Source organism: Onychostruthus taczanowskii, unplaced genomic scaffold (assembly GCF_017590055.1).
Source record: "Onychostruthus taczanowskii isolate IOZ18803 unplaced genomic scaffold, ASM1759005v1 scaffold184, whole genome shotgun sequence".
Lineage (NCBI taxonomy): Eukaryota > Metazoa > Chordata > Aves > Passeriformes > Passeridae > Onychostruthus > Onychostruthus taczanowskii.
Window position 1 is genome coordinate 360785 of NW_024499062.1, and position 17004 is coordinate 377788.

General features: G+C 48.8%; 1 protein-coding gene across 1 annotated transcript in view; it reads left to right on the top strand.

The window, feature by feature from the left end:
- LOC121334170 (collagen alpha-1(VII) chain-like) overlaps nt 1-17004 on the top strand; it is an 80595-nt gene that overhangs the window by 27313 nt on the left and 36278 nt on the right. The window contains exons 31-50 of the mRNA XM_041401074.1: nt 653-679; nt 836-889; nt 1525-1596; nt 1840-1899; nt 2083-2118; nt 2628-2663; nt 2914-2949; nt 3473-3505; nt 4540-4602; nt 4896-4955; nt 5659-5694; nt 6888-6950; nt 9041-9085; nt 9382-9453; nt 10651-10704; nt 11882-11920; nt 12093-12128; nt 12866-12991; nt 13552-13662; nt 15063-15176. Of these exons, the coding sequence (XP_041257008.1) occupies nt 653-679; nt 836-889; nt 1525-1596; nt 1840-1899; nt 2083-2118; nt 2628-2663; nt 2914-2949; nt 3473-3505; nt 4540-4602; nt 4896-4955; nt 5659-5694; nt 6888-6950; nt 9041-9085; nt 9382-9453; nt 10651-10704; nt 11882-11920; nt 12093-12128; nt 12866-12991; nt 13552-13662; nt 15063-15176 (1173 nt within the window). The remainder of the gene's footprint in view (nt 1-652; nt 680-835; nt 890-1524; nt 1597-1839; nt 1900-2082; nt 2119-2627; nt 2664-2913; nt 2950-3472; nt 3506-4539; nt 4603-4895; nt 4956-5658; nt 5695-6887; nt 6951-9040; nt 9086-9381; nt 9454-10650; nt 10705-11881; nt 11921-12092; nt 12129-12865; nt 12992-13551; nt 13663-15062; nt 15177-17004) is intronic.

A 17004-nucleotide genomic window follows, 5' to 3' on the forward strand; every position in this document is an offset into this window, starting at 1 on the left:
CTTGTGAAGGCTGAGCTAGAGCAGGGGCTGGGCAGAGTTCCAGAATAAAGCAGGGATGGATTGAAAGGATCTCCTCCATGGATGCACCTGGGGCAGCACAAGAGCCCAGCCAGGGCTGCCCCCAAGATGAACCCAAATGGTCCCAAAATGCACGAGCCCTCCCAGGGTCTCGCCCTGGGATCAGCTCTGCTCCATGTGCCCATTGCAGTTCAGTGTCCAATTCCAGCTCAGCCCCTGCACTCCCATCCTGCTTGTTTTTCTCTCTGCAGCCCACGGGGTTTGTGCTCCTGGGCTGAGATTTGGATCATTTGTCCTTGGTGCCCAGCTGGAGCAGGAATTGTTTTGTCTCCCTGCTCTGTGCACAGAGCTCACCATCCCATAATATGAAGCTCAGACCCACACACTAAAGCAGCACAGAATGTGAAAATAGAAAAGCTAAGACCTGAGTTATCAGCACTGGAAAAGGAGACCCGACACTGAATATTGCAGGTGGAGGTGTCTGGAGACCTCTCCTAAATCTCTCCCTGTGGAAGTGGGAGTTTTGCTCTCTTGGATTGTCAGACTGCAGGATTTTTTTTTTCTGGGATGAAATTTGGTGAGGAGCCCCTAAATGCCCTTCCCATGGGAATTCCCTTTGTCTTTTCTGTTTCAGGGTGAGCCAGGGGATTCAGGAATCAGGGTGAGTACCTGAGGTCAGCTTTCACTTTGGGATGAAAAGGCTTTTTTCCAAAATTATTTCCAAGCTGCCCAGCAAGTTCTGGCTTCCAAACTTCCCAAAATTCCATGGAGATCCATGAAAGGATCACGGAGTGAGACTTTCCTGTGCTTCATGCAGGGTCCCCGTGGGAGGAGTGGCCTCAAAGGTGACAGAGGAGACACAGGAGAGCCGGTGAGTGTCCCAGGAAGTCAGGGAAAACTGGGGCAGGTCCAGAGGAGGGGAAAATGTGGATCAAGAGCAAATGGCCTGAACTGGGAGCAGATCCAAAACAAGGGAAAGGGTGGATCTTCCCAGAAATCATCCCACAAGGAGGTTTGGGGTGTGGGAAGTTTGAGTTCAAAGGAAGATATGAGAAGAGTTCCATGGAGAATTACTGGGAATAAGACACCAGGATTGGTTTGGGAAATTCCTGTGTTCCAAACGGCTCAATCTGAAGGGTAACATCCATGTGCTGTTCTTCCATCCTTCCTGGATCTGGTTTTGGTTGGTTTTGCCATATTGGAGAGCCATATCCCATAAATCAGCCTTTTCCAAGGGTCTGGATTCACCATTCCAGACCAACATGGGCTCCCAGCCTCTGTCTCCCATTGTTTCCCCTTCCTGAGTAAAGCCAGGGATTCATAACTTATTTGTGAGGGAAAAGGAAATTTGGGAATGCACAGACAGCTCTGTAATTCCTCACTTTTAAAGGAACTGCTCATATGGACAGATCAGGATAAATATTTTTCTGCAAAATTAAAAATAAACCTTTCCAGTTTGGAGGGAAAAAAAGAGAGATTTGATGATGTTCCTTCCTTCCTTTCCAGGGAAAACCTGGTTTGCCAGGCCCTGTGGGGCTCCATGGGGCTCCTGGACTTCCTGGACCACAGGGAGAAAAGGTTGGATATTTTCTGAATCCCTCAGCCCAGGGGGGAAATGACAGGAATAGCAGGATAGACCTGTGGGAAGGCGTTTTGGGATGTCCCAACATTCCCGGAATTTACTGGCTCTGCTCAGAGCCGAACATTTCCAGTGGAAATTTCTCCCCTCCTGTTTTGCTAAGAAAGACTCTGGAGCAGAAATCTGGGAAGGATGGGTGATCTGGGATCAGCATTCCTGAGGATTCTGTGCTTTCCTTGCAGGGAATGGCAGGAATTGGCATTCCTGGCACTGCTGGCACGAAGGGGGAAGAAGGAGAGCAGGTGGGTTGGGAACCTTGCAGTGAAATTTGCATTAAAATCCTCTCAGAGTGTTCAGTGTCCCCAAAGTCTCCTCCAATATTTAAGTTTTCCTTGGAATCCCATGGTTCCACGTGGAAAAGGTGAGAAAATGGAAGATTTGGGGTTTAAAATCAGAGCTTTCACTGTTTCCTCTGTTGTTTTCAGGGAATTATGGGACCTCCAGGAGCACCAGGACCAAAGGTGGGTGCTGAAATCCTGAACCCGAGTTCCCAGGCCTGGAATTCAGGTTCCAGGGGAGTTTTCTGCCCCTAACCAGCATCATAAGGAATCATCATCATAATTCCTGGGGGAATCACTGGATCATGAAGTGGTTTGGGTTGGAAGTGACCTTCCAAGGTCCAAACCCTCTGGACTGAGCAGAGACATCTTCAACCACACCAGCCTGGCCTGGAGCCTTCCAGGCTCAAAAGCAAAGAGAGGGAATAATTTTCCACTCCCTGGACTCTGGGATTCCTTGCTGCCAAGGAGAGGCCTGGAATGGCAGCAAGGTGGGATATTTTCAATAATAAATGGCACTTTTTGTGACCAGGGAGAGTCCAGTGTCCCAGGCTGGAAGAGCTGTCCTGCAATTAATGGAAAATTGGGTTGAGGAGCTTCATCCTTCCCTCCCTCCCTCTGGATGGCAGAAGGAGCCAAAAATGTTGGATCTGTTTTCACTCTGGTGGAAATGCCCTTCTGATTTCTTCCAGGGAATTCCAGGACCTCCAGGGCAGAAGGGAGACCAAGTGAGTAGAGCAGTAAGAGAATATTTGATCAGCTCATGTGCAATTATCCTAATTTTTCCCAGCTTGTTCCCTGTGGGATCCAGCAGGGATATCCTTGAGCTCAGTTCTCCCCTCTCCTTGGCTCTTAGGCTTCTGAGATGACTTTTGGGAACTTTCAAGGAATAAATGGTGGGAAAGGGATGAGCAAAAAGTTTTCCCTGCCTCACATTTTTCATTCCATTGGCCACCATTCCTTCCTTTTACCTTGCAGGGAAATCCAGGATTTCCAGGTGCTCCAGCCTTGGAGGTAACTTGGAGTGGTTTGGAGCCCTTGTTGTCCTTCAGCTGTGCAGCTTCAATCCCAAAATGCCAGAATTCCAAGAGCTGTGTCCCACAGAACCGTGGGAAGAACACTCAGACCTTTTCCCTGACCCTCCTGCCAGATTTGTCCTCCTCTCCCTTGCTCCACTTCCCGTATTCCCAATATTCCCACTGTCCCCTCAAAGGAGCTTCACTGCTCTCCAGGAAACATAAGGATGAAAATTCCCAGCGCTGAATCCGTGTGCTCCAGGCCTGTCCCTGCCCAAGCTCCTCATCCACAGGGATGAGCCCTGCTGGACACCCACAGCTCTCCATGTCCCCCAAAATTCCAGCTTTAAGGAGAAACCTCCATGGTGGCCACCTCTGTGTGCCATAAGATTTCTTATCCCATAACAATTCTTTTCCCATAACATTCCTTGTTTTGGAAAAGGTACCATGAAAAGGAGATTTTAAAATTAAATTAAATTAAATTTTTTTAACAGAGGATTTCTGTGATTTCTTCTCCTCAGATTTCGGGACCTCCAGGAAAGAAAGGTGTCAGGGTAAGGCGGTTAATTTTTTTTTTTTTAATTAATTAAATTTATTAGCACTGCTTGAGAAGGCAACATCTATTCCTGGAAAAGCAGAGGTTGTTCCATGTTTCCTGGATTCCATTCCCCTTGTGACTGACAGGAGAGGAGAGCTTGGAAAAGTCTTGTCCTGGGGATATTTCTCTTACTTTTATTCAATTTTGTACCTGGTATTCCCATTCTAGCCTTAGTCCAGGGGAAAATTTGGGATTTCAGAAGGGAGACATCACCCAAGTGCAGATCCAGCCCAATCCCAGAAGCTACTTCCAGCTGTTCCTTGGCTGAATTTTCCATATTTTCCAGCTGCTTTAGAGAATTCCAATCACTTTCTCAGTGGCTTTGAGGTGGAACATGACCTGGAATATTTTAAATTGAATTTTTGAACTTTTTTTTTTTCAGTCTTGCTTTCTCATTGCCGTCCTCCCAAGAACCTTGCAGGACTGATTCCTCATGGCTTTTCCATGGAAATTCCCTACAGTGCTTCAGACCTCCCTCATTCCATAGACACAATGAATTTTGACTTTTTTTGCTGGGATTTGATGTTGGAATCACCTCCTTTTATTGGACCTGCTACCCAGACTGCTTAACCTTGTCTGGCAAAAATCCTTCTTTTCTTTTAGGCTGAGCTTAAGTGGTGTCCTAGGAATTTTAATGTGGCTTTGTAATGGAATGTGGCCTGGAATATCAGATTTTTTTTTTAATTATTTATGATATTTCACTGACAACCTCAGAGAAATGATAAGTGTTCATTTTATTCCTACTTTAAACATGTAAAAATGTGTTTATGGTGCCATGTAGTGTGGCAACAACTGTGATGAATTTTGGATGGCAGAAGGCGGGTGCCATGGAAAAAAATCCTTAAAAATCCAGGATGGATGGGTGGATTTGGCAAAGGAATTTTTTCCAGGATGCATTGGAAGTGCAAAATGCAGCCCTGAGGAGTCACAAGAACAGGGTTTGGCTTCCTGAAGGATATTCCTGGTTTCAGGTGTGTCTTTTATTCCCAGGGAGATCCCGGACCAGCTGGACCGCAAGGAGACAAAGGAATCCCAGGAGAAAAAGGGGAGAAGGTGATGACCTTGCACTTCCTGCAGGGATAAAAGGATTTATTTTGTTTGTGGCCACCAAGGAAACTCTGAGGGAGATGGAATTCCTCCCCAAGGAATCTAGGGGAAGACTTCCACGTGTAGAAATCCAAAGCTCCTGGAAAAGAAATCATGGAGGGAATAAATGCTGAGCTCCTTGGTTGTCCATGGGGATGGAAATATCTTGGATCTGCTCTGGCTTTTCTTGCTCTGTGGAGATTTGTCCTGAGCTTGGAAAAGCTGCCTTGGCAAGAACCTGAATCCCTTTGTTTTTTCAGGGAAGTCCAGGATTTGGAATTCCTGGCCAGCCTGGGCTAAAGGGAGACATCGGTGACAGGGTGAGTGGGACACTGGGGTGGGTGTGGAATGGGAAGGGCCCAGGGGACAAACTAGGAGGTTTAGGGACAAAATCTCTCCGTCACTTCCGTGGATTTGTTGGCCCTGAGGAGATGAACACTGGGGAGGTGACAAGGAGCCGGTCTGGTGACGCTGTGGATGTCTGGGGTGATGGAGTCATGAGCTCTGTCCTCAGGTCAGGTGCAAAGGTGGGGTCCCCCAAAATGTGGGGAATTCCTTGTGACTGGAGGAAAACACGGATGGTCAATGCTCAGCTGGTGACTCTGTGGACAGAATCCAAGGAAGTCCCATTTCCAATTATTTCTCCTCCTGAAAGTCACCTTGATCTTCATCTTCCTGACTTTTGTGTCTAGGAAGGCTTTGGTGGCTCCCATATGACTCCAGTGATATCCAGGAAGTGTTGGGTTAATCCTTGCTGTTCCCTTCTCCAGGGACATCACTGTCCTGTTCATTTTAATCCAGCAAAAATTGGGAAATCCCAATATTATGGATGAGTATCTTTGAAAGAGGAGTGGGAAGCTCAAAATCTTGATGGTTTCAAAGTGGGGGACACAGGAGACACCTCTGGACAGGGTGCACTGGGCACAGTGTCCCACAGTATCTCATGGGACATTCCCTGTTTTCCCCTTCTCTGATTTTACCTGGAATTATCTTACCTGTGTCATTCCTTCTGTGTTTCTGCAGGGAAATGTGGGATTGTCTGGGAAGCCAGGTCAGAAGGTGAGTCCGTGGAAAGCTTTGTTCCCTGGGAGGGTGGGGAGGCCCTGGCGCAGAATTCCCAGAGCAGCTGGGGCTGCCCCTCGATCCCTGGAAGTGTCCAAGGTGGACATTGGGGCTTGGGATAGTGGGATCCCTGCCCATGGATGGGGGTGGAACCAAGTGGTCTTAGAGGTTCCTTCCAACATCTTTGATTAGGCCTTAAAAAACTCCTGCTAATCCTCACCTGCAGGATTTTTCCCAGGAAAAGTTCAAAATCAGTCAAGAAATTTCTGGAAAAGATCCCACCCATGGAATTTGTTCAGTGAGTGTCTCACTGTGGGCATTCCTCAAGCAGGGATCTCCCCAGACTTGGCTGGAGGAGGGTTTGGGTTTGGGAATTGTTCCATAGATCTGTGAATGGAATGTTTAGACCAGATCAGCTTCCAGGGCATGGAAAAATGGGAGACAAAATGGGTCACAACATGGCAGGCAAGCCAGGAGGTGTTAACGAGATGTGTTAATGAGGTAGCAAAGTGGAGGCAAGGAAAGGGGTTTGGGTTGGGAGAAGGCCTGGAGAGGTGGTGTCACAGATTTCCCAGATTTCATGGAATATTTTTCTTTGGGAGAGACCCACAAGGATCATCCAATCCAGCTCTTAAGGAAGTGGGATCAAATCCATGACCTTGTGGGACAAACATCAAACAGAGCAGATGAGGACCCATCCATGAGAGCTCAGCTGATTTAAATGGGAATAAAAATTAAAATGTGGAATGGGAACTGGTCCTGTGTCCTGGACTGGGTCCATCTCAAGTCTCTGCTAATCTGAGCTGCTCCTGGAGATGGAGAACCTCAGCAGATTCTGTCCTGAGTGAATTCCAGGGGTGACTCTGGAGTCTGGATAGATGAGGTTAGAGCTGTCTGCTTTCCAGGCCGATAATCCTACAAAAATAATAATAATGCTATAATTAAGTAAATTGAAATGCCATAAACATATATTATTAAATAACTCAAAATAAAATAAATATTAATAGTACAAATGCTACAATCCCCAGCCCTTCCTAGCACAGAGTAAATGCTCTGAGTCCAAACTTCATCCAGGATTGTGGAAGCAGCTCCATGACCATGGATGTGCTGCTGGAATCTGCCCCTCAATGCCTGAAGTGGGAGGGCTGTGGAATGCAGGACAGGAATGTGACAAGTCTTGTTTCCTTTAGGGGGAGAGAGGTGAACCAGGATTCCCTGGAAAACCAGGAGAGGCCGGGCTGAGAGGAAAAGATGTGAGTAAAGGCAGGATCCAGGGGGATGGAGCTGCTGATCCCTTGGGACCAACCAACAACCCCAGCTCTGCCCTGAAATGACGAACAAGGGATGACTTTTCTTCCTTGTTATTCAACATCAGTGCCCAGAGCAGCTGCATCCCTGCAGTGTCCAAGGCCAGGCTGGACACTGGGGCTGGAGCAGCCTGGGACAGTGGCAGGTGTCCCTGCCATGGCAGGGTGACACTGGATGGGCTTTAAGGTCCCTTCCATTCTGGATTCTTTGATCAGGATTTTTGTCACTGATGTGGATTTAGCTCGAGGTGCAGCCACACCAGCCCTGAGGGGTCATTTCTGGTTCTGAGCCTCAGGTGATCTCAGCTTGGAAAGGATCCAAAAAAATCATGGAGCCCAGCCCCCTGCTCCCCACAGAACTGCCCAAATATTTCCCTTTTATGGCCAAACAAGGTGGGTCCTCATGAAGACATCAGAAGAGGCTTCTAGAAATTTCTTCTGACCCCAGTGAAGAGCTTTCCTCAACTCTGAGGGCTGGGTTGATCCCTGGAGGTGCAACAGGAACCCTATTAAGAGTTCCCTCTTGGGATCAAATGAGGCGGCCCCTCACAAAAACAAGGTGGCCTCTCACAAAAACAAGGTGGCCCCTCACAAAAACAAAGTGGCCCCTCACAAAAACAAGGTGGCCCCTCACAAAAAACAAGGTGGCCCCTCAGAAAAACAAGATGGGCCCTCAGAAAAACAAGGTGGGCCCTCACAAAAATAGGTGGGCCCTCACAAAAGAAGATGGCCCCTCACAAAAACAAGACGGCTTCTCTCAAAAACATCCTCACTGTTTTCTGGAAAACTGGATTTTTATGCATTGAGCTTGATGTCACATGATCTGGAATATCCCCGTGGTCAGTTTGAAATATCCCCGTGGTCAGCTTGGAACATTTCTGTGGTCAATTTGGGATATCCCCGTGGTCAGTTTGGAATATTTCTGTGGTCAGTTCGGGTCACCTGTCCTGCCTCTGTCTCCTCCCAACCTCCCATGAATTCCCAACTTTGCTCCTGGAAGACCTCTCCTGTCCACAGTCAGTGAAGAGTTTTGTGCAGCTCCAAGGGTTGGGTTAATCCCTGGAGGTCAAGTGGAATAGGATCACCCAGAGAAATCTTGGAGAAAAAAAGGAAGCAGTTGCATTCCAACAGCCCTGACTTCGGAGTCGTCATTCCAGAACAAGAACTCAGAATTTGAGTAGGAAATGATGGTAAAAAACTTGGGGAAACCCAGCACTTTTGCATTGTAGGCAGGAAAGGCTCCTCTGGGACTACGGTAATCCCACCCTTCCCAAGGTGCCAGGAAAACAGCAGCTGGAAAATTAAACCCTTGGATTTGTCCTGAAGTTGATCCCTGCTCATTTTATTTCCTGTTTATTTGTCCTTTAATGAGGATGTGGAAAATCCTCTTCACCTTTTTTTTATCTTGGATTTCACACCCCAAAAGGCTGGAACGGAAAAGCCAAAAAAAGAACTAAACTGGTTTTTTGGTTTTTGTTTTGTTTTTTTTTTGGTTTTTTTTTTTTGTTGTTGTTGTTGTGTTTTTTGTTTTTGTTTTTGTTTTTTCTGGGAGATGCTGAAAACAGAGTGCCATGAATGGAATCCCAGAATATCCCGAGCTGGAAGGGACCCACCAGGATCACCCAGTCCAACCCCTGGCTCTGCACAGGGCACTCCAACAATCCCACCCTGTCCCCAAGATCATTATCCAGACATTCCTGGAACTCAGAACAGTGGGACTTGGTGGCAATCACCTCATCCTACCCCTAAATTTAAATATTCCAGTCACCCCACACCTTGTGCCCCTTTTTCCTCATTTATGGGAATGCTGTAAAACACCATCCCTAGTTTAAGACATCCCAGATACCCCAAAACCTTCCTCTATCCCAGTTTTCCAAGCATTAAGCAGGGCTAAAGAGATTTAACCTCAATTAGAGCCCCTGGAATGTTTGATGGCCTCGATTCTCTCCCTTTAAGCAATTTCCTCCAGGTTTAAGTGCAATAAAATCCCTGCCACTTGATGGAAAAACATTTGGAAAGCTGCTCCTCTCTTTTAGGGAGAAGCTGGAGTCCCTGGAGAACCAGGAGTGAGAGGAATCAGGGTAATAACTCCTATATTATATTATATTATATTATATTATATTATATTATATTATATTATATTATATTATAATTATATTATATTATATTATAATTATATTATATTTCCTGCCCTGGAGAGTGGTGGGGCTGCCTGTTTACCTTCCCCATCCCAAGGGTAGCCCTCACTTGGAAATATCCACTTCCAAATATTCCTTTCCTGTCAGAAAAATAACATTTTCCTTGCTATTTTCCTTTTCTGAACTGCTGCTTGGGCTCTGTTGTTTGGGATTTTTTTGGTCTCAATCTCTTCTTGCAGGGTCCTCCTGGACTCCCAGGACGAGCTGGAGAGCAAGGAATGAAAGGAGATCCAGGAGAACCTGGAAAGGATGTAAGGAATCCCTGAAGGAGCAACTGGGAGAGGGTGGATTTTGGGAGAGCTTTTATTTATTCCTAGCATCATAAATAAATAATATTTATTTCTTTGGACTGGGGTTGGATAGATCCAGCATAGATGGATTCACTCCATCCTTTTTTCATCCCTGTGGTAAAAAAAAATCAGGGAAAATATTACCAAGTGTCTCATGACTTTACCTAAATCCTATTCAGGACATTCCCAAAAATATCAAAGCAGCTTCTCCCTCTCTCCCATCCTTTTCCCTGTGGCCATTTCAACAAGAACTGGGAGTTTAAATTTGTAATTTAATTATTTCATTTACTTTATTATTCAATTTACTTTAATCAATTTATTCTATCAAATTATTTAACTTATTATATTTAATTATTTTATTTATTTTAATTTTAAAAATTATTTTATTGATTTTGAATTTTATTTATTCCTGCTGTTTATTTTGTGGGGACAGGGAAGGACACGAGGCAGAGCAGCCACAGCAGCAATTCCCAAGAAATTTTGCTGTGCTGGGAGGAAAAACTCCTTCCCAGAGGTCCAAAGGGTGTCTTTGGATGGATCCTTTGCAGCCATTCCTGCCAAATTCTTGATTTTCCTGCAGGACTCGTGTCCTGAGTCACAGGAAAAGTGGGATTGGGAGAAAAGCTGCAGGAAATATCCCCATGGATCCAAAACAGATCCAACCCCAGGCTTTCCCAAAGAAATGGTGTTGCTTCCTCAGCCGAGATGTGACAGCAGGGAAATAAAAGCAAAATTTGGGTTGCACGAGAGGTAATTCCATTATTCCAGGTGGGATAGCAAAGGAAAAGCCAGGAAAAACAGGAAAATTCCCAGGAACACGAGCCCTTCCAGAGGTCAAACTTCAAGTGAAGAGCAGAATTGCTCCAAATTTAACCTAAAAACAGGAATTGGGGAGACACAAGAAGGGGTTAGTCAGTTCCTCTGGAAAATCCAGCGGTAGTTTGGGATCAGCACCCAGGAAATGGGAATTTCAGAGGGGAACTAACACATTCCTGCTGGTTTTCAGGGAATTGCTCCAAATTTAGCCTAAAAATGGGAATTAGGGAGACACAAGAAGGGGTTGGTTGGTCCCTCTGGAAAAGGCGGCGGTAGTTTGGGATCAGCACCCAGGAAATGGGAATTTCAGAGGGGAACTAACACATTCCTGCTGGTTTTCAGGGAGATCCGGGGAAGGACGGCCTGAGAGGTGAAAGAGGCCCCCCAGGCCCAAAGGTAGGTCCTGAGTCCACGTTTTTGTGGTGGTGCCACCACCTCGGGCAGGTCAAAGGGGAGGAAAACCCAGCTCAGGTCTCCTCTGACCCCCCAAAAGTTTGGGATTTCAAAGCAGAACTCCTGGGATGGGCTCAGGAACTCGTGGTCACGCCGGTGCCGTGGTCCCACGTCTCCAAAGAGCTTCTTTGGGAAGAAGAAAGTTCTTCAGGAGTCGAACAGGATAAATTTCTGGAATGTTCACAGATTGTTCATTCCTTTCCTACTCCTGCAAGTTGAAAAGCATATGGAAAGGGGTGGAAGGAGGAATGGCTTCGGATCCCACACATCCAAGGTCTTTAGAGATGGGAACAGCTCCTTCTTTAATGGAAGGAGGAAAATGCTGCAGGAAGCGGAACCAGTGGGGACAGGGAGATTTCCTGGTTGCCACAAGGTCCAGACCTTTGGAAAAGCAAAGATTTATCCAGGGAAGAGGCATCCCAAGTTCTCCCTGGCACACCTTGGCTGGAGATGCCCTCAGGGCCTCCCTGGTGCCCTTCATTCCACCGGAATCTGTCGATGCAGAACCCGGATTTCAGTGAAATGAAGCCCCTCAGAGAGGCAGATCAGCCCCACCTCAGCCAATGTTCCTCACCCCAGGAGCCTCCAGGCTGGACCTTCCCAACCCCTGCAGCTCATCCGTGATTTCATCCCTGCACGATCCAAGATCTCTCTCCTGGAGATGGAATTCCATCACCGTGACCTTCTGTGGGAGCCCATCCCGCTGGAGATGTTAGACCCAGCCACGTGTGGGGCCACCAGCACCATGGCCACCTCCAGAAGGGGCCACCAACCATGGGGACACCTTCCTACCTTGGTGTCCTCTGCACTGGTGGCACCGAGGGACCTCCGCAATCTTTCCTTTCCCCCACGTTTGTGGCCAAGAGGTGGAGAAGGGGATGGAGCAAAGCCCAAACCTCACTTGGATGCTGCTCATGGGCCAGGCTGTCCCTCCAAAATCCAGCTGTGCCTGTGTCCAGTGGAGGAGGGAAGGAGCAGGGTGGGATTCAAGCCCCTAAATGGGATTTATCCGGGATTACGGAGCGGGCAGATGAAGGGCCAGATATGGGATTACCCCCCTTCCTCTTCTTGCTCCTCATGGAAATGACAGAATTAATGAGCTGATCTCGTTTATTCCAAGGGAGAACCTGGCCCACCAGGAAGAGGAGTGGAAATGAAGGTAAATAAATCAAAATTAAAGACCATATAAATGTTGGAAGCACCTCCTCCTTTGTCTGGGTTGGGATGGCAGAGGGGACCCAATGTGTGTCCCCTTGGCCATCAGCCACCTCCAGGAGAAACTTCCTGGAGAGCAGAGGGGGAGAAGTTGGGACTTTTCTCTTCCCTTGCAGGACCTGGAGAGGCTTTTTGAGGCGTACGGGATCAAGGTAGGAGATCTTTTGTCCTTCCTCCTCACCAGGGCTTGTAATTTGGCTTTTCCATCTCTTCCCTCTGGAATCCTGGAGGTGGCAGGATTTGCTCCCCCAGCAATCCCAGGAAGGTTCATTCTGTTTCCTTCTCCAGGTTATATTTAAATATTTCTGGGACAGATTTTTTGCTGCCATTTTAGATGGTGGCTTTGAGGCCCCTGTGACAGTGACACTTGGACCTTAAAACCCCTCTAATTCCAGCCTCAAAACCTTTCACTATCCCAGGTTGTTCCAAACCCCCTCCAGCCTGGCCTTGGACACTTCCAGGCATGGGGCAGTCACAGTTTCTCTGGGAATTCCATTCCAGCTCCTCCTCCTGCTCCCAGACAAAAATTCCTTCCCAATATCCAACCTAAATCCTCATTCCATTTAAAACCCTTCCCTCTTGTCATATCCCCACATTCCCATGGAAAAAGGGAATTTTTCCCTTTTTCTCCCTCTTCTTTAAGTCCCCTTAAAGTCCTGAAAGGCCACAGACGTGGGGGTTTTTTTAGGATGAGGACAGACCCCACAAAATCTCCATGGATCAGCTCCTTGATCCCATACCTATATTTAAACCATCCCTCAGCTGTCCCTGCCCTGTGAGCCCCTGGGAATGCATCATTCCATGTTTTGGGGTGGCTGGTCTTGGATTGTCACGTGCTGGGGACAGGAGGGTGGCCATGGGCTGCCTCACTGGTGTGCACTGGTTCCAGCTGGCGCTGCTGAGGGACCTCTCCAACGCGATCCTGCGGGATGGGCTGGACGGGCTCCTGTGGCACCGGGGCGGCTCCAGGACGAGCGAAGCTTCCATGGAAAACCAGGCAGCCGTGCCTGTCACCGTGAGTCACGTCACCTGCCAGGGGTGGCAGACCTCCAGGGAATGAGGGAGATGGGAATGAGCCACCAAAGCCATCGGGGTCACCTCTGTCATCGAGCAGGTCATGGTGGCTTGGGACAGGCTGTGACTGGCACCAGGATCTGGGATCTTTGGGATAAAAGAATGCAAAACACTTATTTTTTTAATGGGAATGAAGGAATCAGTCATTGTTGTCCACAGGAGCCGTTCCCAAAGCCACCAAAGTGTCTTTGTGCCCTCTGGGAGCTTTTTGGTGGGTGTGGGGCTGGAAGCACCAAAAGGGGTCATGAGTGGGGTCTCGACAGCAAAAGGGACCCCAGGGAGGGAGGAGGATTCCTTGGAAGGAAAGTTTGGATGTGGCCAGCAAGGAATTGCTGCCCACTCGCCTCGTCCTGGCTCAGAAATGTCACCAAGTGGGATAGAATGTGCTGGAAGGTTGGGAAAGGTTGGGATGAAGCCACCAGGACCCAGCTCCTCACGGGTGTGACTCCTGGGGGCTCGGGGCTGTCACTGTCACACCAATCCCTTGTTTTGGTGTGGCAGGATCCGTCCAACACTTCCCACCATGTCCCGGCTGGCACCGAGGTGACAGGAGAAGGACAGAGCCTGGAGCTGGAGGCTGCAGAGGTGCCACTGTCTGGAGGATTCCCTGAGGTGAAACTAAACAGCAGGAAAGATGAAATTTGGGTTTTTACTGTGTCCAGTTCTGGGATCTTCCAGTCATGGAGAGTGTTCAGGAGAGGGAATGGAGCTGGGAAGGGTCTGGAGAACCAGGAGATGCTGAGGGAGCTGGGAAGGGGCTGAGCCTGGAGCAAAGGAGGCTCAGGGGGGACCTTGTGGCTCTGCACAAGTCCCTGCCAGGAGGGGACAGCCGGGGGGGTCGGGCTGTGCTCCAGGGAACAGGGACAGGAGGAGAGGGAACGGCCTCAGCCTGGGACAGGGGAGCTCAGGGTGGGCACCAGCAGGAATTTCCCCATGGAAAGGGGGTCAGGCCTTGGCAGGGGCTGCCCAGGAGCTTTGGAGTGCCCATCCCTGGAGGTGTCCACCTGGAGGTGGCACTCAGAGCTCTGGGCTGGGGACAAGGTGGGGTCAGTCACAGCTTGGACTCCGTGGTCCTGGAATTCTTTTCTATCCTGGCATCTGTGGAGCGTCTCCTGCCCTGGCAGGGATGGATCCAGTCCTGTTGTCAGAATGGATTGGGATTGTCCCTGCTGGGACTGCCAGAGCTCCAGAAGCGTTTGGACAACGCTCCCAGGGACAGGGTGGGACTGTTGGGATGTCCTGGGATTGGATGATCCCTGTGGGTCACTTCCCACTCAGGACATTCCATGATTCTGTGACTCCAGAGCCCTCATTTGGAGTAACCAGACAGATTCCAGCCACCTGCATCCTGATTAACAGCTCCTGTTTATGGGAATCAGTAATTTATCCACAATTTAAAGGCTTCTCTCCGTGCTGGTCTTGCTGTAGGAGGCATCTCCTGGGGTTTTATCTCCCTCTGTGGCTGGATCAGGATGATCCAGTTCCTCAAAGACTTGGACAAGGTGGGACAGGACATTCCCTCTCAGCCCCAGGCTCCTCCTGTGTCCTCCGGTTCTTCCCAGATTTTTCCAAGCTGGATTAGGACATTTTAGGGGCTTGAGAGGGGAGGTTTGCCCAAGAGACACAGCCCTGGAGCCAGCAAAAGTTGGGATTTGGGACACAGAGACCCCAAAACTGTTGAGCTTTGGGAGCCCAACCCAAACCAGAAAAAAGGATTTGGGACCATCAGAGCATCCCTCACTCCCTCAGGAAGGAATTCCCTCAGGGAATCCTTCCTTTTCCATTGGCACTGATTGCAAAGGAGTTAAAATTCCCAGAGCATGGCTGGACAGATCACTGGAATGTTGAGGTTTGCCCCTTTTTTATTGCAATGCAAAAGGAAATTAGAGAAAGGATAAGGATTTCTGCATGGATCAGTGTCAGGGCTTGGGAAAGGCTCCTGCTGTCCATTTTTCCCCTTTTTTCCAGTAATTAATGGAATTCTGTTGGCGTTTATCCATCCCTCTCTGCAGAGCTTGACTGTGCCCCCACCACATCCAGGAGACCTGCAGGAAAACCATTCCCTGGATCTCCTCCAGCCCTTGGAGGAGAGGCTGGAAGGACAAGCCCAGCAGGACACCAGCCAGGTACGATTTTCCAAGGATTTCAGATGGACTGGGATGCAAACCTTAATCCTGGGGGTGGCTTCTCCATATCCCTGGAGAACACCAGAGCTCCTGGAATGGGCAGGAGGCTGATGGCAGTGACAAAAACCCCTTGGGAAATGTTTTGTTGGTTAATCCCACCATTTTGGGGGGAAAACCAGGATAATCCCATTTTATCCGATCCCATCTGGCCACACCATCCTTGAGTTATTCCAGCTTGGTTGACTGGAGAATTGATGGTTCCCAAGACTTGTAAAACAGGGATAATGCAGACTCCAAACAGGGAATTTAAAATATGCCTCCTACAAGACATTTCCTTCCCCCTTTCCATGGATATAGAAATTCATGGATATGGTCTCAGGATATTCCATAGGAATATTCCTGGATCTGGAACCCTAATCCTCCTCATTTAAAGACGAGAATTTTAGGAATTTGGAGATTTTCTCTGATTCCTAAAATCTATTTTCCTGCCCTCCTGGGCAGAGATTCCCTTCCCAAATCCTGCTCCAAAACCAGCACTCTCCAATTTGGACATTGTTGTATCCCTATGGAATTCTTGGAAATACCCAGAGGCAGGACAGCACCAGCTTTAAAAAGCAAAGGGGAAAATGCCTGGGATATTTCCTTGGAGCTGCAGGAACAGCATCAGCAAGGATATTTTTAAGGATGGCATACGGGAGTGATTGGAAATGGGGAGATCCTGCTCCAGGAAATCCCACTCTGGTTTATCCAGTCTGGCGAGCCCTTCCTTCTGCTCCCGTCCCTTTATCCCTGTCCTGGCTCGGGAAATGAATTCCAGGGATAATCACGGAGCAGGAATCACCATGGCTCAGCAGCCACGAGAGGGCTCCCGGCTCCAAAGGAAAATCCTGGAGTGGGAACTGCGGCTCTGGAGAGCCGGGATGTGCCAAGGGCATCCGTGGGCTCTGCTTTCCCTCCTGGATGCAGCAATTCCCTCTCCTGGGAATGGTCAAGCTGGAGGAAAACAGAGGATGGAGCCCAAATCCATCGGTTTGGGAATGGTTTGGGTGGGATGGGATTTTAAGGATCATCCCATTCCATCTCCCTGCCACGGGCAGGGAATCTTCTACAATCCCAGGCTGCTCCAGCCCCAGTGTCCAGCCTGGCCTTGGGCACTGCAGGGATGCAGGGGCAGCCCCAGCTGCTCTGGCAATTCCAGCCCAGCCAGGAATTCCTCATGGCCAAGATCCCATCCATGGCTGCCCTCTGGCACTGGGAGCCATTCCCTGTGTCCTGTCCATCCCTTGTCCCCAGTCCCTCTGCAGCTCTCCTGGAGCCCCTTCAGGCCCTGGAATGTGCTGGAAGCTCTCCCTGGAGCCTTCTCTTCTCCAGGAGAACATTCCCAGTGCTCCCAACGTGATTCCAGCCCTGGAGCAGCTCCATGGATTTCTCTGGATTTGCTCCAGCAGCTCCTGATGATCCTCATTTTATCAGGAGCTTTATAAACATAGAACAACTCCCACCAATTTTTTCGGACACTCCAAACTCCCTCAGCAGGATGGGATCCCAAGGGTGTTTTCCTCACTTGTATTTGGAATAAAATCCCATTTATCCTCATGAGAAGGGAACAGCAGATTCCAAAAGCAGGGAAGGAGCAGCTCCACATCCCAGTGATGCCAAGGAGGGATGGAGCTGATTTGCCTGCCAGTTTTCCTGCCAGTTTTCCCAGTAGCAGCAGCAGGAATCACAGATTTCCACCTGGAACAGCCTGGAAAAGCCCAGGAGCTCCATCCCTGAGGAGCAATTCCTGGCAGGAGTTAATTGGAAGCAAAGGAACCACTGGGAAGAG